The sequence below is a fragment of the Manis javanica genome, chromosome X (genome assembly GCF_040802235.1).
Source record: "Manis javanica isolate MJ-LG chromosome X, MJ_LKY, whole genome shotgun sequence".
Taxonomy (NCBI): domain Eukaryota; kingdom Metazoa; phylum Chordata; class Mammalia; order Pholidota; family Manidae; genus Manis; species Manis javanica.
In genome coordinates, this window is record NC_133174.1 from 92,702,710 (window position 1) to 92,730,095 (window position 27,386).

The 27,386-nt window shown below is 38.6% G+C and overlaps 2 protein-coding genes across 2 annotated transcripts in view; one reads left to right on the forward strand and one right to left on the reverse strand.

Moving 5' to 3' along the window:
* Positions 1-27,386, forward strand: part of LOC140847410 (uncharacterized) — a 199,190-nt gene that overhangs the window by 134,465 nt on the left and 37,339 nt on the right. The gene's annotated exons all lie outside the window — the stretch shown is intronic.
* On the reverse strand, positions 1,767-25,919 carry LOC108392988 (zinc finger matrin-type protein 1). Its single transcript, XM_037008565.2, is given in 5 exon segments — positions 1,767-2,295; positions 2,373-2,474; positions 15,497-15,603; positions 25,636-25,675; positions 25,677-25,919. Coding segments are annotated over 5 exon segments (750 nt in total). The 3' UTR covers positions 1,767-2,037.

Sequence of the window (27,386 nt, forward strand, 5' to 3'; positions counted from 1 at the left end):
TGGTGGGAATGTAAACTAGTTCGACCATTGTGGAAAGCAGTATGGAGGTTCCTCAAAAAACTCAAAATGGAAATGCCATTTAACCCAGGAATTCCACTCTTAGGAATTTACCTTAAGAATGCAGCAGCCCAGTTTGAAAAAGATATATGTACCCCTATGTTTATTGCAGCACTATTTACAATAGCTAAGAAATGGAAGCAACCCTAAGGGTCCATCAGTAGAAGAATGGATAAAGAAGAGGTGGTACATATACACAATGGAATACTACTCAGCCATAAGAAGAAAACAAATCTTACCATTTGCAACATGAATGGAGCTAGAGGGGATCATGCTCAGTGAAATAAGCCAGGCGGAGAAAGACAAGTATCAAATTTCATTCATCTGTGGAATATAACAACAAAGAAAAAACTGAAGGAACAAAACAGCAACAGACTCACAGTACCCAAGAATGGACTAACAGTTACCAAAGGGAAAGGGACCAGGGAGGATGGGTGGGAAGGAAGGGATAAGGGGGAAAACGGGGCTTTATGATTAGCACACATAATGTAGGGGGTTGGGGACATGGGGAAGGCAGTATATGGGGAAGTAATGATTCTATAGCATCTTACTACACTGATGGACAGTGACTGTAATGGTGTATGTGGGGGGGGGGGACTTGATAATAGGGTGAGTCTCATAACCATAATGTTGTTCAAGTAATTGTACATTAATGATATTAAAAAAAAAGACACAGGAAGGACTAATTGCATCAGTTATTGCCTAATCACATTCATTAGAAAAATCAATAAAAGCATCAGCACTGTCTTAGGATGGTTCTTGAAATTAGTGAGGGCAAAACAGATGGTACCAACTTCTAAGTTGATGTCTTTCTTGAGTAGCACAGTTTAAGTCATCTATTCAGTCCAGATTTGTGATGTTTGTATCAAAATAAAATTCATGCAGTTAAGATTATAAAATGACACATTTCCACAATTACAGTTATTTCAGACCTCTTTCATATAGTCTCTTCTCTGAGCCCAAACTGATGAATTCTGGAGTCTCTTCTCTGAGCCCAAACTGATGAATTTTGGAGACTGAAGATAAGGCTTTTACAAGATGCTTTCTCTTCTTGTATAGTACTCTGATTCTATCCCACTTTAGACTGATGGGCAGAAAAACAAATACACAAAAGTTGGAGAGACTAGAATAAAATTAAAAATAATTCTGGTTTCCGTCATTAAGAAAACAATACATTTTAATGCTGGATGAGGCCTCTACTATGAGTTGGAAATTAACGTAGGTAAAATTTCCATGCCAGGCATGCCTTGTTCTGAAAGTGTTGATACTAATGAGAATGTGGTAAATTATTTATTCCAGAAGATTAATACCTCATTTTTTGTTCTAGCACACAATTCTTCAAAACACAGGGTGTACTCTGCCCCCTCATGCCAGAAGTGAGATCTTTGGGTCAGATCTCTTAGGCACTGGTGGCCCAATACCAGTGGAAGGAGGAAAGAGGTGATGTTTTATACTTCCCTGTATCTTTGGGATCTAGCATAAAATAAGTCCTCAATAACTACTTATTGATGATGCTATTAGTTCTTTTTCTCTACATTCATAGGAAAATAGAAATATGCTATCAGAGTAGAAGGAGATTCCATAACTTATTTCTTTTTTTGCCTACAGTTATAGTCAGGAAATGCTGTGCTGTAATTACATTATGGTGAAGACACTGGTCTGAATACACATACGAAATCATGCTTTGGAAAGTACTAAAGCAAAAAAAGAATGAGATCGATGCCAAGGAGAAATAAGAAGGGGCTAAGATTTTATGATTTGATGCAGAAACTGGAGAGCTTCAGGTTGCTTATTGTTGTTTCTTTGCATAGCAAATCACATTCTTTTATTTGGATTTAATAAACTGAAAGGGGGAAGTCATAACATTTCCTAAAATTCACCCAGCAAATACAATCTCCATATTTAATGACAAGGACACAGAAAGAGATTAACTGGGCAGAAGATGAATCAAGTTATCGCTCCAGACTGAAAGTCTCTCTGCTAAAAAATGGATAGGAGAAATGGAAAAAATGATAGGGAATCCTTTATTGAAACTAAAGAGGTAAATGTAATCTTATCCATCTCTGACTCTGGCTGAAATCCTGATGGAGACACCTGATCATGTTCCTCCATTAACTGCTTCATTTTTTTAGCATGGACTTTCCCTACATAATGAGACTTAGCAACAACTGGGGAACTAAAAATCATGTTGCAGAGATCACAAAATTTGTTTCTGTTCACTACTTCACTCCTGTGCACCTGAAATAAGTACAACCTTGTTAGAAGGATTCAATAACTACAAGTTTAGAATTATGACACCAACATAGGCCACTCACCTGAAAATTCTCAACATCCATCTTCATTTGCTTACCAGGCACTTCATTTTGTTTCCCATACATTTGAAAATAAAGCCTAATATTCTGAGCATGTTTATCACTCTGAAAAAAGGTATAGTATGACTTTGTTTATTCAACAACAGAGGCACCCCCAAATTTACACTTATTTGAATCTGAGGACAACAGTTGTGGTATATTTGGTGTGTACCAAGTTTATGAAAGAGGTTCACATGCTTTGAAATTTATAAATCTAGTCAAAATGAAAATAATACTATAATTTAGCAGTCAATACCTTTTAGATTCCTGTTTTTGACAGAGACTCCTAGTTGCTGTCCAATATCAAATTCTTATTCTTCCTTAGTTACACACAAGTAATATACCCAACTAAAAGACTGCATGTTTCAGCCGTCCTTTCAGTAAGATGTGACCATTCTGTCCATTAAGATGTAATCTGAAGTGTTGGGTAGAATTTTCAGGAAGCCTCCTTAACAGGTTGGGGAATAAGCCCTTTTTCTAACTTTCTTCATTTCTGCTTCTGGTAAAGGTCATAGTTACAATTGTCATCTGGGAGTATGGGGGATCCAGAGGAGAAAGATAGAAAATGCCTAGTCCCTGATGATGTCATGGAGCTGTCATTATCAGCCCTGCATTGCCTACCTCTCAAATTCTTCTATGTGAGGAAATTAACCCTCCTAGGTTAAGCATATTAGAAAAATCTCTGGACAGATGTATAACAAAATACACAAGAATAACCAAATGCTGGTGTAAGTAGCAGGGAAACTAACATTCCTGAGCACATACTGTGATGCAGTCACTCTCTCTTCCTACAGGATTTTAAACTGAAATATATACATCAAATAGGAAAGCACAGGAAATTTTATAGCTGAAGCCCATACCCCTAATCTAGTTTTAATAGATGTTAACATTTTGCTGTATTTCTTTCAGATTTCCCTTTTAAAAGAAGTAAATTTTACATATACAGTCCTATCTCCTTCTGCCCACAATCTCCTCCCCTTCTCCCCATAGATAACCACCATCTTAAAGTTGGTCTATATAATTCCCTTCATGCTTTTATTCTTTTACTACATATGCAGGTGCTCATAAATAGTATTATATACTATTGTCATTTAAAATTTTTTATGAAAATGGAATCATTCTATCCATACCCTTTTTCAACTTGCTTTTTATAATCCAATATTATATTTCTAAGACTGATACATTTAGCTCTAGTTCCTTCATATACTACCCATCATTTCCCCTATTGAAGGCAGTTATGTTTCTGTTTATTCTGCTATTACAAGCATTTCTACACTGAACATATATAAATATATCTCTTAATATACATGTCCAACAGGGTCTTTAAAGTAGATACCTAGAAGTGAAATTCTTGGCTTATAAGGTATGAGGATTTTCAACTTAATAGGTATCATAAATTTCTTTCCCAAAGATGTTGAAGCAGTTTACAACTCTAAATGCAGCAGATATGAATGTTTCTGTTTTCCTATATTCTCCTGAAGTTTTACTAGATTTTAATTTTAGCTAGCATAATGGTTTTGATAAGATAGCTCATTATCACTTTAACTTGCATTTCCTGTATGGGCACTAGTGTAGCAGAGTATCTCTTTTACTGCCTGTTCATTTCACTTTCCTATTTTTCTGTTAGGTTGTTTCTTGTTGTGATTCATATATAATCCTTTGTATATTCTAGACAGTAATCCTGTGTTAATTATATGGATTATAAATACACTCAATCTGTGATTTGTCTTTTAATTTTATGATGATTTTCTTGTCATATAAATTTTCCCCACCAGATATCATGACTTATTTTAAAGCTATAGTAATGAGGTGAAACTTTTGCAGACAGGCAAATAGAGCAATACAAATAAAACAGAATAATAGCCTCAAAATAAACATGTATATATGAAAATTAGCATATGATAGAGGTGCCGCTACAAATCAGTGGGGCAAGGATGGACTGTCAAATAAATAAATAGTGCTGGAACACCTGGCTATCTGTATGAAAAAAGTGATGTTATCACTCTCCGTATGTGGAAATCATTACCAGATGGATTAAACACTTTAACATAAGAAAGAAAACTTTAAAATGTATTAGAAGAAAATAGAAGGAAATATTTATATGACAAAGTGCAAAGAATGACTTCTTAGACATGTAAGTGTAAATAGAAAGGGAAATATTAATGCGTACAACCTCACTAAAATTCAAAACTTCTGCAGTACTGTCTTATTTTACATGTATAATAAATACTATGTTGAGATAGTCTGAGAGTATTAACCAAGCTGTAAAATAAGAGAAAAAAATCACTTTTTCAAGTAGAATATTTGTATGGAAATGCTTTCAAATATATGGAAAATCAAGTATAGTTTTGATTTGATGATTTAACAAGCTAAGCACCAAACTTACAGGTGGCACTGAAATTTAAATTAAAAAATATGCTATAGGGAGCCAAGATGGCGGCGTGAGTAGAGCAGTGGAAATCTCCTCCCAAAAACACATAGAGCTATGAAAATATAACAAAGAAAAATCTTCCTAAAATAGAGACCACAGGACACAGGACAACATCCAGACCACATCCACACCTGCAAGAACCCAGCGCCTTGTGAAGGGGGTAAGATACAAGCCCCAGCCCGGCGGGACCCAAGCGCCCCTCCCCCCGGCTCCCGGCGGGTGGAGAGAAACCGGAGCAGTTTTTTTTTTTTTTGGCGAGCGCTTTTTGGAAGCCTTAGAGGGACGGGTCCCCGTTGCTGGGGAGGCAGGGTGGCGGGACCGGTGAGGAGGTGCCTGGGAACAGCGCCGGAGGACAAAGAATATCCCGCGTTTCTCCCTGCGAGACCTGGGGGCGGGTGCCTGAGACCGGTGCCTGAGGACGGAGGAGGTCGCGCGTTTTTCCCCTTTTTTTTTTTCTCTTTTTGGCAAGCGCTTTTTGGAAGCCTTGAAGGGACGGGGACCCCAGTGCTAGGGAGGCACGGTGGCGGGTCTGGTGAGCGGGTGGCTGGGACCGGCGCCTGAGGACAAAGAATATCCCCCGTTTTTCCCTGCGGGACCGGTGGGCGGGTGCCTGAGACCGGCACTTGAGGACAGAGGAAATCGCGCGTTTTTCCCCCTTTTTTTTTTTTTTTCTCTTTTCTGCGAGTGCTTTTTGGAACCCTAAAAGGGACAGGGACCCCGGTGCTAGGGAGGCAGGGCGGCGGGACTGGTGAGCGGGTGCCTGGGACCGGCACCTGAGGACAAAGAATATCCCGCATTTTTCCCTGTGGGACCGGTGGGTGGGTGCCTGAGACCAGCACCTGAGGACGGAAGAAATCGCGCGTTTTTCCCCTTTTTTTTCTCTCTTTTTGCCAAGTGCTTTTTGGAAGCCTTGAAGGGACAGGGACCCCGGTGCTAGGGAGGCAGGGCGGCAGGACTGGTGAGCGGGTGCGTGGGACCAGTGCCTGAGGACAAAGAATATTGAGCGTTCCTTCCCTGCGGGACCGGTGGGTGGGTGCTTTTTGGAAGCCTTGAAAGGACAGGGACCCTGGTGCTAGGGAGACAGGGCAGCAGGACCAGTGCGCGGGTGCCTGGGACCGGCACCTGAGGAAAAAAAAAAAAAATCGCGTGTTTTTTCTTTTTTTTTTCCTTTCTGTTCCCTCTCTCATTGTTGCTGTTGTTGTTTTGGTTTGGAGAGTGCTTTTTGGAAATCTTAAAGGGGCAGGACAGGTCACTTAGACCAGAAGCAGGGAATCTGGGGATCTCTGGGCACTCTAACCCCCTGGGCAGCAGGGAGCACAGAGGCCCCTTACGGAGATAAATAGTCTCCTGGCTGCTCCCCCTCTAACGGGGCTCCACCATTTTGGAGGAACAGCCCCAGCCAGGCCAAGCCCACAGCAACAGTGGAGATAAACCCCAAAGCAACTGGGCAGGAAGCAGAAGCCCTGTCTGCGCACAGCTGCCCAGCACAAGCCACTAGAGGTCGCTATTCTCCCAGGAAAAGGCTACAAACCAACAAGAAGGGAAGCTCTTCCAGCGGTCACTTGTACCAGCTCTGCAGACTATCTCTATCACCATGAAAAGGCAAAACTACAGGCAGACAAAGATCACAGAGACAACACCTGAGAAGGAGACAGACCTAACTAGTCCTCCTGAAAAAGAATTCAAAATAAAAATCATGAACATGCTGACAGAGATGCAGAAAAAAATGCAAGAGCAATGGGATGAGATGCAGAGAAAAATGCAAGAGCAGTGGGATGAGATGCAGAGAAAAATGCAAGAGCAGTGGGATGAAGTCCGGAAGGAGATCACAGATGTCAGGAAAGAGATCACAGAAGTGAAACAATCCCTGGAAGGATTTATAAGCAGAATGGATAAGATGCAAGAGGCCATTGAAGGAATAGAAGCCAGAGAACAGGAACGTATAGAAGCTGACATAGAGAGAGATAAAAGGATCTCCAGGAATGAAACAACACTAAGAGAAATATGTGACCAATACAAAAGGAAAAACATTCGTATTATAGGGATACCAGAAGAGGAAGAAAGAGGAAAAGGGATAGAAAGGGTCTTTGAAGAAATAATTGCTGAAAACTTCCCCAAACTGGGGGAGGAAATAATCGAACAGACCATGGAATTATACAGAACCCCCAACAGAAAGGATCCAAGGAGGACAACACCAAGACACATAATAATTAAAATGGCAAGGATCAAGGACAAGGAAAGAGTTTTAAAGGCAGCTAGAGAGAAAAAGGTCACCTATAAAGGAAAACCAATCAGGCTAACATCAGACTTCTCAACAGAAACCCTACAGGCCAGAAGAGAATGGCATGATATACTTAATGCAATGAAACAGAAGGGCCTTGAACCAAGGATACTGTATCCAGCACGACTATCATTTAAATATGATGGTGGGATCAAACAATTCCCAGACAAGCAAAAGCTGAGGGAATTTGCTTCCCACAAACCACCTCTACAGGGCATCCTACAGGGACTGCTCTAGATGGGAGCACCCCTAAAAAGAGCACAGAACAAAACACACAACATATGAAGAAGGGAGGAGGAGGAATAAGAAGGGAGAGAAGAAAAGACTCTCCAGACAGTGTATATAACAGCTCAATAAGCGAGCTAAGTTAGGCAGTAAGATACTAAAGAAGCTAACCTTGAACCTTTGGTAACCACGAATCTAAAGCCTGCAATGGCAATAAGTACATATCTTTCAATAGTCACCCTAAATGTAAATGGACTTAATGCACCAATCAAAAGACATAGAGTAATAGAATGGATAAAAAAGCAAGACCCATCTATATGCTGCTTACAAGAAACTCACCTTAAACCCAAAGATAAGCATAGACTAAAAGTCAAGGGATGGAAAAACATATTTCAGGCAAACAACAGTGAGAAGAAAGCAGGGGTTGCAGTACTAATATCAGACAAAATAGACTTCAAAACAAAGAAAGTAACAAGAGATAAAGAAGGCCACTACATAATGATAAAGGGCTTAGTCCAACAAGAGGATATAACCATTCTAAATATATATGCACCCAATACAGGAGCACCAGCATATGTGAAGCAAATACTAACAGAACTAAAGAGGGAAATAGACTGCAATGCATTCATTGTAGGAGACTTCAACACACCACTCACCCCAAAGGATAGATCCACCGGGCAGAAAATAAGTAAAGACACACAGGCACTGAACAACACACTAGAACAGATGGACCTAATAGACATCTATAGAACTTTACATCCAAAAGCAACAGGATATACATTCTTCTCAAGTGCACATGGAACATTCTCTAGAATAGACCACATACTAGCTCACAAAAAGAGCCTCAGTAAATTCCACAATATTGAAATTCTACCAACCAATTTTTCAGACCACAAAGGTATGAAAGTAGAAATAAATTCTACAAAGAAAACAAAAAGGCTCACAAACACATGGAGGCTTAACAACATGCTACTAAATAATCAATGGATCAATGAACAAATCAAAATAGAGATCAAGGAATATATAGAAACAAATGACAACAACAACACTAAGCCCCAACTTCTGTGGGATGCAGCGAAAGCAGTCTTAAGAGGAAAGTATATAGCAATCCAGGCACACTTGAAGAAGGAAGAACAATCCCAAATGAATAGTCTAACATCACAATTATTAAAACTGGAAAAAGAAGAACAAATGAGGCCTAAAGTCAGCAGAAGGAGGGACATAATAAAGATCAGAGAAGAAATAAACAAAATTGAGAAGAATAAAACAATAGCAAAAATCAACGAAACCAAGAGCTGGTTCTTTGAGAAAATAAACAAAATAGATAAGCCTCTAGCCCAACTTATTAAGAGAAAAAGAGAGTCAACACAAATCAACATAATCAGAAATGAGAATGGAAAAATCACGACAGACTCCACAGAAATACAAAGAATTATTAAAGACTACTATGAAAACCTATATGCCAACAAGCTGGAAAACCTAGAAGAAATGGACAACTTCCTAGAAAAATACAACCTCCCAAGACTGACCAAGGAAGAAACACAAAAGTTAAACAAACCAATTACAAGCAAAGAAATTGAAACAGTAATCAAAAAACTACCCAAGAACAAAACCCCGGGGCCGGACGGATTTACCTCGGAATTTTATCAGACACACAGAGAAGACATAATACCCATTCTCCTTAAAGTGTTCCACAAAATAGAAGAAGAGGGAATACTCCCAAACTCATTCTATGAAGCCAACATCACCCTAATACCAAAACCAGGCAAAGACCCCACCAAAAAAGAAAATTACAGACCAATATCCCTGATGAACGTAGATGCAAAAATACTCAATAAAATATTAGCAAACAGAATTCAACAGTATATCAAAAGGATCATACACCATGACCAAGTGGGGTTCATCCCAGGGATGCAAGGATGGTACAACATTCGAAAATCCATCAACATCATCCACCACATCAACAAAAAGAAAGACAAAAACCACATGATCATCTCCATAGATACTGAAAAAGCATTTGACAAAATTCAACATCCATTCATGATAAAAACTCTCAGCAAAATGGGAATAGAGGGCAAGTACCTCAACATAATAAAGGCCATATATGATAAACCCACAGCCAGCATTATACTGAACAGCGAGAAGCTGAAAGCATTTCCACTGAGATCGGGAACCAGACAGGGATGCCCACTCTCCCCACTGTTATTTAACATAGTACTGGAGGTCCTAGCCACGGCAATCAGACAAAACAAAGAAATACAAGGAATCCAGATTGGTAAAGAAGAAGTTAAACTGTCACTATTTGCAGATGATATGATACTGTACATAAAAAACCCTAAAGACTCCACTCAAAAACTACTAGAACTGATATCGGAATACAGCAAAGTTGCAGGATACAAAATCAACACACAGAAATCTGTAGCTTTCCTATACACTAACAACGAATCAATAGAAAGAGAAATCAGGAAAACAATTCCATTCACCATTGCATCAAAAAGAATAAAATACCTAGGAATAAACCTAACCAAGGAAGTGAAAGACTTATACTCTGAAAACTACAAGTCACTCTTAAGAGAAATTAAAGGGGACACTAATAAATGGAAACTCATCCCATGCTCATGGCTAGGAAGAATTAATATCGTCAAAATGGCCATCCTGCCGAAAGCAATATACAAATTTGATGCAATCCCTCTCAAATTACCAGCAACATTCTTCAATGAATTGGAACAAATAATTCAAAAATTCATATGGAAACACCAAAGACCCCGAATAGCCAAAGCAATCCTGAAAAAGAAGAATAAAGTAGGGGGGATCTCACTCCCCAACTTCAAGCTCTACTACAAAGCCATAGTAATCAAGACAATTTGGTACTGGCACAAGAACAGAGCCACAGACCAGTGGAACAGATTAGAGACCCCAGAAATTAACCCAAACATATATGGTCAATTAATATTTGATAAAGGAGCCATGGACATACAATGGCAAAATGACAGTCTCTTCAACAGATGGTGCTGGCAAAACTGGACAGCTACATGTAGGAGAATGAAACTGGACCATTGTCTAACCCCATATACAAAGGTAAACTCAAAATGGATCAAAGACCTGAATGTAAGTCACGAAACCATTAAACTCTTGGAAAAAAACATAGGCAAAAACCTCTTAGACATAAACATGAGTGATCTCTTCTTGAACATATCTCCCCGGGCAAGGAAAACAACAGCAAAAATGAGCAAGTGGGACTACATTAAGCTGAAAAGCTTCTGTACAGCGAAAGACACCATCAATAGAACAAAAAGGAACCCTACAGTATGGGAGAATATATTTGAAAATGACAGATCTGATAAAGGCTTGACGTCCAGAATATATAAAGAGCTCACACGCCTCAACAAACAAAAAACAAATAACCCAATTAAAAAATGGGCAGAGGAACTGAACAGACAGTTCTCCAAAAAAGAAATACAGATGGCCAAGAGACACATGAAAAGATGCTCCACATCGCTAATTATCAGAGAAATGCAAATTAAAACTACAATGAGGTATCACCTCACACCAGTAAGGATAGCTGCCATCCAAAAGACAAACAACAACAAATGTTGGCGAGGCTGTGGAGAAAGGGGAACCCTCCTACACTGCTGGTGGGAATGTAAATTAGTTCAACCATTGTGGAAAGCAGTATGGAGGTGCATCAAAATGCTCAAAACAGACCTACCATTTGACCCAGGAATTCCACTCCTAGGAATTTACCCTAAGAACGCAGCAATCAAGTTTGAGAAAGACAGATGCACTCCTATGTTTATCGCAGCACTATTTACAATAGCCAAGAATTGGAAGCAACCTAAATGTCCATCTGTAGATGAATGGATAAAGAAGATGTGGTACATATACACAATGGAATACTACTCAGCCATAAGAAGTGGAAAAATCCAACCATTTGCAGCAACATGGATGGAGCTGGAGAGTATTATGCTCAGTGAAATAAGCCAAGCGGAGAAAGAGAAATACCAAATGATTTCACTCATCTGAGGAGTATAGGAACAAAGGAAAAACTGAAGGAACAAAACAGCAGCAGAATTACAGAACCCAAAAATGGACTAACAGGTACCAAAGGGAAAGGAACTGGGGAGGATGGGTGGGCAGGGAGGGATAAGGGGGGGGAAGAAGAAGGGGGGTATTAAGATTAGCATGCATGGGGGGGAGGGAGAAAGGGGAGGGTGGGCTGCACAACACAGAGAGGACAAGTAGTGACTCTACAACATTTTGCTAAGCTGATGGACAGTAACCGTAATGTGGTTGTTAGGGGGGACCTGATATAGGGGAGAGCATAGTAAACATAGTATTCTTCAGGTAAGTGTAGATTAAAAATTTAAAAAAAAAAAAAAAAGAAAGAAAGAAAGAAAAGGGGGATTACTCCTTAACAGGATAAAACTATTGGTAAATCAAAGATCAACGCATGCTTTAAATATCCTTAATGTTGATCACTTAAAGGGTGTCAGATGATCAGCTATGGAGGTACTCTTTTCTGATAATATTCCTTTCTCTTAATTAAAAAAAAAAAAAAAAGCAGTTACTGTGTGCTGACCTCCAATGAGTTCTGCACAGTGGTATAGAGGGCATGTCAAAGTGTGGGCAAAGGGTCTGTTTGTTTCTACGCAGAAGATCAAGGCCTAGCTTGGATACCCAGAAAATGAACTAAGATACGATATGAGGAGGAGCTTCTGGCATCAGCACTCTCTGGAGGACTCGTGCCGGGGGATGATCATCAAAAAGCCTCCACAGGGATCCGGACGATGCTGCGGTTGTGGCTGCATCCAGCCCACCATCTCCTGGACTTGCCATGAGAAGGAGGAGGGAGATGTCTAGGCTGGCATGTGCATACAGTGAGACAACGAATTTGACTGGATCTGTACTGTTGGAACTCAACCAGGAGTTGGGAGGGGTGCAAGTTGTAGCACCCCAAAATCTCATGACTATAGACTATCTATGGTTAAAAGAACATATGGGATGTGAACAGATCCCAGAAATGGGCTGCTTTAATTTGTCTGATGGTTCAAGTACAGTTGGAAAATATCCATCATATCATAGATAAATTTTCACAAATGCCTAGGGTGCCTAAATGGTTTTCTTGGCTTCACTGGAGATGGCTGGTGATTATAGATTTGCTTTGTTTATGTCACCGTATTCCTATTATGTCAATATGTGTGTGCAAATTAGTTAGTAGTTTAAAACCTATACATACTTAAGGTACTATACAAGAAGATATGTCAAAGAAATAATCAATCCTCCCAAGTTTCCTTCATATGCTACATCTATAGCTTTTCTTCTTCCTTCCTAATTACAAACTTTAAATAGAATTCGTGCCTCATATCGAATTTACCGAGTATCATAATTCCTCCAGGTGGTAAAGATACCTCGAGACAAGTGCTGGGCATAGAAGCCACAGGGCATAAATCTGCAAAGAAGTAAAAAGCTAACCTTTGCAAACAATATGGCTTCTCTCTCACTTACCAACTTTACATTTCCCTGTATGGCCCCGGAAGATGACTGGTTAGCCAGAGACGGGTAAGATTCCTCAAGGGAGGAACAACCTAAGACAGGCACAGTCGCAGGGGGGCCATCAGGTGAGAATTTGGGGATCAACAGAGGTGAGGCTCAGAACCTCACCCCCCCTGCTTTGAGAGAAATCTTCTGCATCCGTGGATGTCTTGCTGCCCTTGTCTAGCCTGGATTAATACTTAGTCCATAGGCACACACCTGATCATCTGATCATCTACATTTGCCTTCTTACAGCACTAAACTATGTTTTCTACCTTTATCTTGCATCTACCTACCACTTCAGCATTTTATTAAAAATAAAAATAATAATAATAATAGGAGAAATGTGGGATCAACATATAAATCAAGTACAAAAATCAAATGAATATTCATATTTGACCTGATGGTTTATAGGTCATATTGCATGATCAAAACCGAAAGTTTCTGTGATGACTGCCCTTGTACTGTTCACCATGTAAGAATTTATTCACTCTGTAAGAATTCGTTCACCATGTAAGAACTTGTTCGTTATGCTTCAGAAGATTGGAGACTGACGAGAATTAGGCTTGAGATGGATTAATGATTGTACATTGAGCATTGACCCCCCTATACTGAATTTTATTGTTGTTAACAACCATTTGATCAATAAATATGAGAGATGCCCTCTCAAAAAAAAAAAAAAAAAAAAAAAAATATGCTATAACACCTATTTATTTTATCCTTTCCCCTACTCACTTCCCATCAGTCTATTCTTTGTGTTTGAGTCTATTTCTGTTTTGTTTGTTTGTCTGCAAAATGGTGTTGGTAAAATCTCTTATTAAACTTGTGAGAATTAAGTGAAATCAAGTATGTCAGAGTACCTAACACATCTTCAGACACCATAGTTCAAAGATTTAGTAGAGATATACAATCAAGAGGCAAATAGGTGCAGACAAAATATGTGAAGGGGATAAAGAGGCACAGACATCCAATTATAAAATATATTAATCACAGGGATGAAATTACAGCATAGGAAATATGGTGAGTAACACTGTAATATCTTTGTACGTTAACAGTTGGCAATATATTTATCATGGTGAGCACTTAGTAATGTATAGTTATCAAATCACTATACTGTATACCTGAAACCCAATATAATATTGTATATCAACTATATTTGAATTAAAAATTTTAAAAATTGCTACATCACATAATATAATGTTTTATAGCTATTAAAAATATTATAGAAAATTAAAAGATGTAATAATAGGACAAAATGTCAAGAATATATTCTCATACAAAAAAACCACATACACAATTCTCTTTTGATGAACTGTGTATGTTTGTTTGGTGTGTGTGTTCAGAAAGCATACTGGAATCATATGAGCATGAGAGAAGTTAAGTGATGGATACTTACAAATGACAGAATTATGACTGACTTAGATTTTCTCATGTTTGTATATATTTTCTACACTGAACAGTGCTTCATAGGCCCATGAAAAGCCATTTTTCAAATTTAAATTCAAGTGGTTCTAACTTTAGTTATCAGAGTCCCTTGATCTGTTTCTCTCTTTATCAACTCTAAATCTTTGAGCTATGGGGTCTGAGGATATGCTAGGCACTCTCACATATTTGATTTCATTTAATTCTCACAAGTTTAGTAAGAGAGATTTTGCCACTCCCATTTTGCAGGTTCAAGAAACATGCTCATATAGGTAAAATGCCTTGCCTAGGGTAACACAACAATGGTGGAGTTAAGACTTGAACCTAGGTCCTCTCAATCCACAGCCAATACAATTGCCCTATCTGTAATTATACTAATTGAACACAATCAACGTAAGGACTGAAATATAGTTGCCAATAAGATTAGCAATGGGCAAAGCAAGATAAGTGTTTAAAAAAGTAGAGTTGGCATTGTATTATATTTAAGTAAAAGTATAGTACTTTTGGTAACCCAGATACCAGATATGAAAGAAATCCAATAGCTCATCATATGATGTAGAAATGGGAGGCAACTCCAAATGAAAGGGAAGAACACTGGACATGAAGTTAGAAGAAATAATTTTTAATAAGCTTAGTCAAGCCAATGACTAGTTGTGGAGAATAACCATCCTTCACTGTCTCAATTTTCTAATCAATAAACTAAAAGAGTAAGGATATTAAACATTTCCTCTTCCAGCTCTAGACTTCTATGGTTCTGTGCCTAAGAACATATGATTAAGTCAAGCGTAAGACTGGTTCTTTCTGTTTTAATAGTCTTCATTTACTATAAAAGGACTCTGGAGTTCTGTAATATACCTTGATTCACATTAAAAGTTTCCTACTCAAGCTTTATAACACCTCCCTTATATTTACTAAAAGGACACGAAGGATACAGTGACTTGACAGATACAAAGGGAGGCAGAATACTGTGAAGGAAACAAGCTTTGGAGACAAAAAGATTGAGTTTAAAACCGAACTCCCCAAACTTAAGCTAGTAAATTACTGTCCCTCTGTGCGCCTATCTCCTCATTCATTCAAAGGGAAATAGTACCACCTACTACACAGGAATCTCGTAAGAATAAAAAAAGATACATATGAAGTTTACCTGCTACATTTAAAAATCTACTTTAGACTCTATGCCCATTGTTTTTAACTTACCGCATAATGTGAAATCCTTTGTGATTCAAACTGTAGCACCACTCCACATATATTACAAAAGTTATCTGTGAGAAGTTCAGCCTTTCCCTGTTCATTCCAAGTCATATCTATGAATAAAATACAGGGAGGTGAGGCTATAATATCATATTAATGAATATTTACAAGTATCATTTTCATCTTCAACTATTTATTATTTCATATACCATAGTTCTTGTGATGCTAGAGTAATAGCATTTTGCTTATAAAGTATGCAATTTAATATGGGCATATTAAGTATGCCTCTAGTGTCTGATATGGCAAGAGTTATTTATTTAGTATGGTAAGTCTACACACTACCATTTCTTAGGAATAGTTATGGGGGTACCAATAACTTCATGAGCTTCATGGAATGATTTGAGGCACCAATAATGAAAGGCAGGATTAAGAAAACCCAGCCTTGTTGAGGGTATTATGCTTAGTGAAATAAGCCAGGTGGAGAAAGACAAGTATCAAATGATTTCACTCACCTGTGGAGTATAAGAAGAAAAAAACTAAAGGAACAAAACAGCAGCAGACTCACAGAACCCAAGAATGGACTAACAGTTACCAAAGGGAAAGGGACTAGGGAGGATGGGTGGAAAGGGAGGGATAAGGGGGCATTACGATTAGCAAACATAAGGTGGGGGGGGCACAGGGAAGGCAGCATAACACAGAAGACAAGTAGTGATGTTATAGCATCTTACTACGCTGACGGACAGTGACACTAATGGGGTATGTGGTGGGGACTTGATAATGGGGGGAGTCTAGTAACCATAATGTTGCACATGTAATTGTACATTAATGATATCAAAATAAAAAATAAAATAAAAAAACTCAGCCTTGGAATTTTGTGTTTTACAGAAGATAATCCTAAGAAAGGCATTAAGACTGTTGACCTTTTGGAGCTATGGCCCAAATGTTATCTAAAAATCACACGGAACCACAAATGAACTTTGCCCATGGTGGGCAAATGTCTTCCATCATTGTACAACACTAGTGTACTCATCTGGCTAAACAAGTTTCACAGAAGCCCCTGAAAGCTATAAAGTAATGTTCATATACTAACATCTAGAAATTATGCTATACTGTTTCTCACTGTAATAAGTAACACATACCAAAACTTTCTGCATTTACATGTGAGGTCCTCATTTCTATTTAATGTTCTTAACAGTTGCAATGTATTCTACCAAAGTTTATTAGTTTACCTATAGGGTACAAATCACAAAACACCAAAAATTTGGCTAAATGAATAAACTGATACTACATATATTTTTATGGAGAAATCCCAACAACATATTAAATGGATAAAAAAACTGTAGAGCAGTAACTATAATACATCCAATTCCCAACACTAAAGAAAATAAATATACACCACATATAAAAATTATGGAAAGATGTAAATTAAATTTAAAAGCAGTTAACTTTAAGAAATGGGACTAGAACAGGAAAAAAGAGAAAGTTTAAAATTCTTTTCTCTGAACAATCATCTTCTTTTAATTTTTGAAAAAATTGTGTGCAGGACTATTTAAAAACCCTAGAAGGTATTTATTTTAAAAGTAATGTTGGATTATCTTCAACTAAGTTTAATACCACTGTGTGGACTAAAAAGGCTTATGTTAAAAATTGCATGTTCAAGATAAGAATAACTAATTTTCTAATTACATGTCAGAAATGACTTAACGAACAGTTAAAATATATCCTTGTATCCCCTCTGAATTACTTTTCAGGTTGTTTAAAAATACGATTTATCTAACTTTGACTCTAAAATCAGCGAGGCAGAAGAGTTTAATTAGAATGTATTTAAGGACTTCCTTGTTTCAGAATTAATCACTAAATGCAATCAAAGCATAGTGGTAAGATCTTGTATTTCCCATTTAAAACTTTTAATAGTAAGTAAATATTATCATTTGGTGACAATATAACTTACCACAAAGGTAAAGTTTTATAATAAGAAACAAAAGAAAACTACTGATTTAGAGCTTCAATAATTCCTAAAATTTAGTACTCATTTCTCTTCTAGATCAACTTTTAATTCCACTTCTGATAAAGTCTGAAACTGACAGTCAAGTTGGGAAACACGAAGGCTAAGGATTTTAACCCAGCCCTTCATTACTGGTTCCCCAGATCATTTCTATGAAGCCCCTATAACTTTTCCTTTAGAATGGTACTGCCTAGACTTACTGCCTTTGACTCATTTCCTCAAGTTCTTGGTCTGATTTTCTTTAAATGGTATAATATTTCAGGCTCAAAATTTCAGCCATTTTTCTCCCCAGTAAATCACTACTTCATGCCCATTCTACTTTATAATGTTTCCTATCCATCTCTTCCTTTTCATTCCCCATTAACACTACCCTAGTTCAGGCCTTTGATGCCTCTGAGCAACATTTAGCTTTTTTGATATTTATTGAGGTTAGTTTCAAAGTATTATGGCAGACACTTTGGAAAAAGGTAAAAGAAAAAGGATGAGCATTTACTGAAGACCTGTGTGTCAAGTAAGACAACAGCTTACCCTTTAAAACTAATCTCGAAGGTAAATGGCATTTCTCACATTCTGAAGGTTGGGAAATTTGGATTTAGTTCAATCAAAATAACTTGTCACATGTGTTTTTCAGTGGAGCTGGAACTTAAACTCTGTTTTATCCTGACTTTTTCCATTTTACTATACTTAACCACCCCACATGCTGGAAATGACAAAGCAAGTGAATAATTCCTAATCCCAAAGAATTTACAATTCAGTAAGGGAGATAAGATGTGTATAGAAAGAACTATGATCCCAAGATCAAAATGTTACGAGTGCTGTAAGACACCAGTACAGTGTGTTCCTGCTAAGGAGTCTGGGTAAAGCTTTCTAGAGAAGAACAGTTTTGAACTAAGCATTAAAATAATATAAATCCAGATAAAAAGAGTAGAATAAAGGTATTTGGGGCAGGCAAGAGTATGAAAGACAATAAATGAAAGTTTGGAATGAGGCCAAATTATAACTGGCTTCATTAAGGCATTTGAATTTAATTTTGCATTCAACAAGGGAAAAGAAGTGCCTTAAAATAGGCAAGTGAATTAGGAATAAGTTGCAGGCAAGAGATCATGAGGCTTAAACCAGAAGAAGGGCAATAAGCACAAAATGGAAGGAATGAATATAAGAGGCCTATCCATCAAAACTAGAGGGTATTACATATTAAAGCCTCTGCTTAGAACTTGCTATGAATATGATAAGCCTTTAGAACTATTATACTTAAGCTTAAGCAATGTTCCTAATGCAAAAGTGGAGCTTTGACCTTACATACATCCAATAAATTACACCTACAATTACTTGTCAATTGTAAATTTTCTTTGTAGCTGTAATATAACAAATGTGTTGATGTTCTTACTTCATTGAATCAAAAATTAAAATATGCAGAAATCTGAAATTACAAAAGATGATATCAGAGTTACTTTAAATGACACACATTAAAATGTACTTAACAAGGATTTACCCTAATTTTCTTTAAATAGCATGCTTTCCTAATCAATCCAAATGATTAAATCTACATTCAAAATTTCACAAATACATAAAAATTCTTCTTAACCAGGATTCACACCAAATTCAAATTCACATCCACAGCTTTTCAAACTCACATGCTGAATCAAAATAAAAATCTGTGTGTGTGGTCCAATCCTATAAGTAATTTTATGATCAACCATGCTGGGAATCACTGTGCTATAGAACAGGCTCAGATCTTTACACATAATGTCTGTCCAATGTCTATTTGGTGACTACGCTGATTGTGGGGAAGCTGGAGTTCCTATGGCCAGGCTCCTATCCCCACCTGATGATGTAACTGGCCTATTGCTGGGCTACCGCTTCCACACCTTTAGGTAATGAGCTATTATTGCGCTATATAAAGGGCTCGGCCCATTGCTCTGGGCGGAGGTAGAGACACTAGTGCTCGACCTACTGCCAGAGAACAAGCCAGGTAATAAACCCTTTCACCCCAAAGAGTGTTTTGCGGTCAATTTCTTTGGTCACACTGAATCCATAGCAAACTTGCTTGGGCTGAAACCCATTGGCAAGACACTGATTAATATAAAGGTCTTGTCATTTAGAATACTTATGAAGCTAACTATGTTTTAAGCTAACCTGAAGAGAGTTTTGAGGAAAAAAAGGAAAAAAAGGAGGCCAAAGATAATATTCATTAGCACTACCTCAAATCTATACATCTTCTGGAGGTCCAAGAATCTGTATTTTTAAGTAGGGTCCCTAAGAAATCTCTTAAACAGCCATCCTACTGATACTAGTCTAACCTTCCACTAAGGTAGGTCTCAACTCTGGCTGCATATTAAAATCACCTAGGTCGTTTTTAAAACATACGAATGCCCAGGTTCTCTGGTTCTCAGTCATAGTTTCTTGTTTGTTTTGTTTTTTACATCTTCCCAGGTGATTCTGTTGTACAGTGAAGGTTGAGAATCACTGCTAAATTTTCATGTTTTTATTGAACTGAAATCTGTTTTCCGAGAGTAGGGGGTCTCAAACTTTAGTGTGCAACAGAATCATCTGAACAGCTTGTTCAAAGAGATTACTGGACCCCACCCTTAGAATTTCTTATTTAGTGGTTCTGGGATGGGGGCCTAATAACGTACAGTTTTTAAAAGTTCTTTGGTAATGCTGATGCTGCCGATTTTGGGACCACACTTTGAGAACCAGTCTTAAAGCTTCCACTGATTCTACTCCTTGAAGTCATGGTAAGAATAATCTCTTGTCTAAAATCATAATCCCTGAATATTTTAAGAGTATGATTACATCTTTATTCCTTCCCTCCTTCTTTAGTCTTTGTGTGAACTGATCTCAGTTCAGTCATTCAGCATGATTTCTCTCACTAGTGTGCCTAAATCCCTGACATTCATAAAGTGTAACACAAACACAGTCACCCTAAATGGAGTCACAATGACAATAAACAGTAAAATGAGATAATTACCTCATTTATTTTATTGTGGTAAAAAACACAAACATAAAAATTACCATCTTAACCATTTTTAAGTGTACAGTTCAGTAGTGGTAAGTATATTCACTCCTTACTTCAAATATCTCTTCTACTAATGTAGCCTAAGATAGCTTCACTATTTTGTGGTGATCATGTCATACTGTTGACTCATGCTATGACAACTTTTGACTAAAACACAAGTTTTTTTCACATGGAGCTGGTTAAACTCTGTCCCTCCAGGACACAGTCATATAGAAACCCCCAAATAGACCCAATATATACTTAGATTTATCCCATTAAATTTTACCTTGTTAGATTCTATCAATCATCCTGGCCTTCCAAGATCTTTTTAGATCTTGCATCTGTTGACAGGAGGCTCGTGGAAGGTGGCTTTTTACTGAGAACAATTATATATGATGAGGTATTGTTTTTAGAGCCACTCCATACTGCCAAATTCTCAAACTGCCATTTCCCCTAAACTTGACATGAATGTGATCCCTACTTTCTAAGGCAGAGATACTTGAGGCTTGGAGAGGTCAAGCAATTTGCTCAAAGTGACACAACTAGTAAGGGTCAGAGCCAGGATTCAAATCTAAGTCAGCCCAAGATTTCTCTGAGAGCTGGTTCTTAAAGAGGCCGAAGTCTTGAACGAGAAACTTCCTCTCTAGGTTTGGCATATGTAAGAAACATCTGTCTGATTTGCAGAAGATGCAAAATAAATGTTCCTTTAGACCCCACTCTACCCACATCCCCACTATTTGAGACATGATTTTTGGACTCCCGAAATAAATGGTTCAGTCAGTTCTGAAAGTGGGAGAGGAAACTGGTGATGGCACAGCTATTTTTCAGCCTGTCTTAGGGGAAAGGCCTAGAGGTCAGAACCTCCTCAGGGAGTAGCTGTTAAATTAGGGGTCAGGTGAGCAAATGACCTTTGGCTGTGAGGAAGAGGGCTGGGACAGGAAATAATGTTTGCTGAGCACTCACTACATACCAGGAACTAAAGTGTTCTTGCAAAGAATTGGGGCTTACAAGCTGGTTTGGTAGAAATAGTGACCAACATACAGCTGAAGAAACTTGGGGATTTATAACTTCCTCTTTCCTTTTCTTCTTTTTCCTCTCTCCATGTCTTTTCCTTAACTTGTTAGAATATTAAACAAATGTATTTTTATTGATTGGTTGTTAAATACTGGCTTATACTGATTCTTAATTCCAAAAGCAGTAAGAATCATAAGCACTAGAATGAGAGACTGCATTATAATCTTTACCCTGCTATTACCTAGATGAATGACTAAAAATGTAATACCACCTTTCATATTTCCATTTCTGAAGGTTTTTTTTGTAGTTCACCATATATGGATTGATGGTTATCAGTGGGAAAAGGCTGCATTTTAGATTAGCAAATTAGACTGTTATTTGGATTTTAATTTAAGTGTAAGTGGCTCAGTTTTCTTCTCCAACAATGAATACACTAAATTCATTGCAGATGGTCCTGTGTCTTTCATTCTAATCTAGTTAGAAGTTAGGAAAGCTAGGGTTAAAAAATACAAATAGATTACACATTAAAAGATCAAAGGACAAAATACTGAATGCTATAAAGTATGATTTTATCCCTCATCTGCAACAAATAAACTTCTTTGAACATGGAAAGATAAATACCTCATGGTTAATCTTAGGCATAGTCCTTTAATATTCCTAGCATAGCATTTCTCAACTGTTCTTCACTCCTTGAAATATTTAAATTTTGTATACTATCATAAACATATATATGGATGGGGAGCAAGATTTTATACTCAGAATCAAAGCTCAGTTTAGTGCGAGATCTTAATGATAGTTGTTTCTTGACAACTAGAAAACATTTGCTGGTTGTCAAGACAGATGAGATCCTCATGAGTATTAGCTATAATTGAAAATGGATCAGTGAATGCTTTATCAAACCACTTTTAATGGTCCTATTCAGAGTGGATTTGTAGTAATTGGAATCTTGACAATTTTTTGCCAACTTTTAGAGTAATCTCCTAACTAGAACTTAAAACAAAATATAAATTTTCTTTATAATGTGTTTTAGTGTGCGTATAGTATATAAGATACCATGGGCAGAATACAGATTTATAATAAATAATGGAATAGTTCTGATAGTTTAGTAGGAGTCTGACAAGTTATATTTATATAACTAGTATATATATCAACAGTGTATGTATCAAATATTTATCATTATCATTTATTAAGATTTAAAACTGCATTTTCCCAATTATTTCATTCATTCATTTTATAATTTTACTATCAAGTACTGCTATTGAGCTCTTTAATATAGCTGTGTCTAATATGTCTGTACCTTCAGCACTAAGCACAGTGCCTGGCACACACACATACAAGTGTTCAATAAATTATTCCTGAATAAATGAAGGAAAGGCTATTAATTAGGTTTTCTTATAGTGAACTTGAAACTTTACTGAATACTATGGAAACATAGGAAAGCCTTGTTAGGTAATTGCTATGCAAGTGGATTATTAACTAAATAAAAAGCCAAAATGTCCTCCAATATAAAACAGAACCTATTTAATAAATTTTTTTCTTAAAAGGAAGAGGTAAATAAATAAGAGGGTTCTGTTTAGTTTTGTTTTGACTTTTAGTATGATTACATCAGAATATTGGTGAAAATTCATTTTTGGGCCATTAAACATTTTTGAAAAACTTCACTGAATGAAAGATGAAGTGTCCTACAAAGTCTCAAGACTCCCCTTACTATGAATTCTGATTATCTGTCTTTTCTTATGTTTGTTTATGTGGCATTTATTTTGTTTATTGTTTGGTTTTTAAGTTGATTGCCCAACTTCCAAGCAAAAGATATTGACACACCACCAAGCAACATTTTTCTCTCTTTTCTTTTATTCACTAAACTAGGAAGCATTTATAGCCTCTATAAATTGCTAAACAAAGATATTTTGAGACATAATAGTGTTTTGGACAGTGTATATATCAAATATTTATCATTTGTTAAGTGAAGAGGTAAGAGTTTTGGTTTGGTTTGGATTGCATGGTTAACGAAGGATATTCACCTAAAATGAAATGATACAAGAGATGATTTTTAGTAGCAATTATATTTGGTTTCTCATATCCCAGTAAATTTTCTCAACACTAACACACATTTCATTACTCACTGAATGTCAGGTGGTAACTATCGGTCAAGTTATGTTAGGGCTTAGAAATCACTGTCTAGTGCACAGCCATGAAAATGTCATTGAAAGAGTATCAATGCAGAACTGCAAAATCATGGTTCATACTTTCAGATCTGAAATCAACCTCTGAGTCTTACTAATCCAATACCTCTTATTTAAGAAATATCAAAACCCAAATCCAGGAAGCTTGGGATCAGTTCAGGGTCACAAAATCTAACAGATAAACTAATAACAGAAACTAGGTTCACTGCACCAGGCTCCTATGCAAGGGCTCTCCTCATTTTACCAGCGTGCAATAATATAGACAGGGTATTGCTGCTACATTATGAATTTTTATCCCTTAAGTTGTTAATACCTGCATATATTCAAAGATACTGCAACCAAGCCAGTCACAGAGCCAGGCAAAAAGGCATATTCTCCACGAGATAGTGGGCCTAAACCTTACTGCGAAAAGGCAATGAGAGCCAAACAGAATTGTGATCTTGACCGCCTGTAAAACTGTTCTCTCCTTCTTGCTGGATACAGACAAAACGTTTGGTATGAAAACAAAAAATCCAGGAGACTCATCTTTTCATCTAGAACAACTGTGCAAATCCAGGCTGACTGAAGATACTAGTCTTTCATATGTTCCCTTCAGTAAGAGTTAATAAATAAAAAACATCATCGTATTACAGTGTATTTCTAACTTCCATATTTAGTAGGTGGCATTTATGTAATGTGCCTATGACAAATACTTTAATTTATTTTTCTTTATTGCTTTGCCATCCATCCAAAGAGAAAGGCGTGAAAGTTTATGGTCTAGCACATGGGAATATACCATTTAAGAATGTGAAGATAAAATCGTTTTTATGGGGTAACTTTACTGGGACGTCCTCATAAGGAAAAGGAATTTAAATTATTCTACTTTATTTGGGCGTCCACATGTTTCACTTTGGAGACAAGTTAGTAACATATGGTGACACAGAAAATACTGGAAATTAATTACAAAATTTACAATGGCAAAATGCCTTACTAAGATCTTCTGCAGTGGAACTGGTCTCAACCATCTAAGAAGCATTTCCAAAAACTGCTTTAAAACACATTTCAATGGCAAAATTTTACAGTTTGCTATTAGTAGGCTGTTTACTAATATATAGTACTGTGTGTGAACTAAATACCACTTATACTGAAATAGTCAAGAAATACCTTTTTTATGTTAGGAGTAATAAGTGTTGGTAGATAACAACAGCACTTATTAGAACCAAGACCACCTTAAAAATGGGCCCATAAACCTTGCTTTACAAGGTCACAACTCATACAGCCAAAGAACTCTGCAAAGTGATTCCTGAAATCTGTGCTTCTGCCACACTCTCTCCTCTTCTTTCCTCAATACAACTCCCTCCACCAGACCCTACGATCCTAAAATCCAGCAGCTCCTACTATATTTACAATAACCTCCCCAATCCTAACCTCATCTCTCCTTAAATATCCTACCCCAAGTGTCTACACTGCAGGATGCTGAATTTCACCAAAGGAGGGGAGGGTCCTCCCCTTTCCTTTGGCCTTTCCTCTTTTATTTATGCCCCCTTTCTCCATCAGTCCCCCTTCCCTTTCCCTGACGCTCTAGTTCCACTTCTACCTTGCCTTCTCCTTTACCAAATCACCTCTCAATTCCTAGGGCATACTAAGGTGCCCTGGATGGGAAATAAATTTTATGGTATTTTTTCCCTTCAAACTCCTGCCTTGTGAATACGTGCGGTTCCTTTTCCTGGGGGCCCTCCATCCTTTTCAGAGGGGAGAAGTAGGGGAACCCCTCTCTTCTTCAGTCCATCTTGCACACACGGGGCTCGTATGGCAGGGCAGGGTGGGGCAGGGCGAGCTTGGCCAGTACTACTACGCCCCAGCAGGTGGCAGGTGGGGCGGTGGCGAACCACGCCCAGTCCGATCTCGGAAGGGCTCAACAGAGGCAGCAAAGAAGATGAGGCTGCACCGTGGGACGGGAACTCACCTTCTCTGAGGCAAGGGCGGGTGTCTACTTTAAAACTACTGCGCCCCCCTCCCTGCTGCCGCCATAGTGGAGCCTCCAAAGCCGCTGCCGCCACTGTCGCCATAGCCACCGGCAGGCGGGCAGGCAGGGTTGGAGGTGGCGGAGGAGGCAGGCTTAGTCACTGCCGCCGTCGTTCAGGCAGTGTAGGAGGAGGAGGAGGCGGCAAAGACGGTAGCTTCCTGAGAGGAAGACTCCGCCACCAGGGGTGTGACTGTGCCCAGCGCCGCCGCTACCGCCGCAGCCATCGCAGCAAGGCGCGGACAACTGCACTTGGCGCCTCGCTCCCATTAAGCCTCGTTAGCCCCGCCTTCCGCTTAACTAGGTCTCCTGGCTCCTCTTTTCCTTGCTTCAGCTCCAGCCTCGTTCTCAGTCTTTCCACCAATAGGAATGCTTTAGATCCGCGGACCGCCCCTCCCACCACGGCCTGGCTCCACCCCTCACCCTTTGGAGCAGAAGCGATGACAGCCCAGGGCAAAGGGTAAAAAGCGCGTGGGGCTTGAAAAGAGGGCGGACCCAACATGGCGGCATGAGTAGGACAGTGGGAATCTCCTCCCCAGAACATATATATTTTTGAAAATACAACAAATACAACTAATCCTAAAAGAGAGACCAGAAGACACAGGACAACATCCAGACTACATCCACACGTGTGAGAGCCCAGCGCCTGGTGAAAGGGGTAAGATACAACCCCCGGCCCGGCGGAACCCGAGCACCCGTCCCCCCAGCTCCCGGCGGGAGGAGAGGTGTTGGAGCGGGGAGTGAGGGGGAGCCCAGGACTGCTGAACACCCAGCCCCAGCCATCCGCACCAGAGCACAGACACACAGTGCATGCGTGGGGTGCTGGAAACTAGGGAAACAGGGCAGCAGGACCTCTGAGCGGGTTCCGAAGCTGATGCCCCTGTGACAAAGAAAAGCGAGTGCTTTTTGAAAGTCTTAAAGGGACAGGGACGTAACAGCTGGACAACACAGGTCACAGCCCAGTGGCTGGAAATTACAGGGAAACCGGGTGCACTAACCCCATGGGCAATAGCTCTGAGACCCCCCACGGAGGTAAATAGCCAAACAGCCCCCAGTCCATTACCCTTCCAGGCGCTGCGAAAGCAGAGAAGCAGCCTAAGGCAGACCATGCCCTTAGAAAGGGAGCTTAATCCATACCGGCCAGGCAAGACACAAAGACCCAGTCTACATGCAATTACCCAACACAAGCCACTAGGGGTAGCAGTTGTCCCAGTAAAGAAAGGCCAGTAGCAAGTGAAAAGTTTGGCCCTCCCAGCTGAAAGTCAATAGCACCTATCAACATGAAAAGGCAAAAAAATATGATCCAGACAAGACTAACCCAGACAGCTTCGGCATCTCCTACATCTTCCCCTGAGAAGGAACCTGGGGAGATAGATTTAACCAGTCCTCCTGAAAAAGAATTCAAAACAAAAGACATAACCATGCTGATGGACTTGCAGAGAAATATGCAAGAACTAAGGAGGGAGAATACAGAAATAAAACAAGCTCTGGAAGGACTTCAAAACAGAATGGATGAGATGCAAGAGACCATTAATGGACTAGAAAACAGAGAACAGGAACGCAGAGAAGCTGATGCAGAGAGAGATAAAAGGACCTCCAGTAATGAAAGAATTCTAAGAGAGCTGAGTAACCAACCGAAACAAACAATATCCACATTATTGGAGTACCAGAAGAAGAGAGAGAAAAAGGGATAG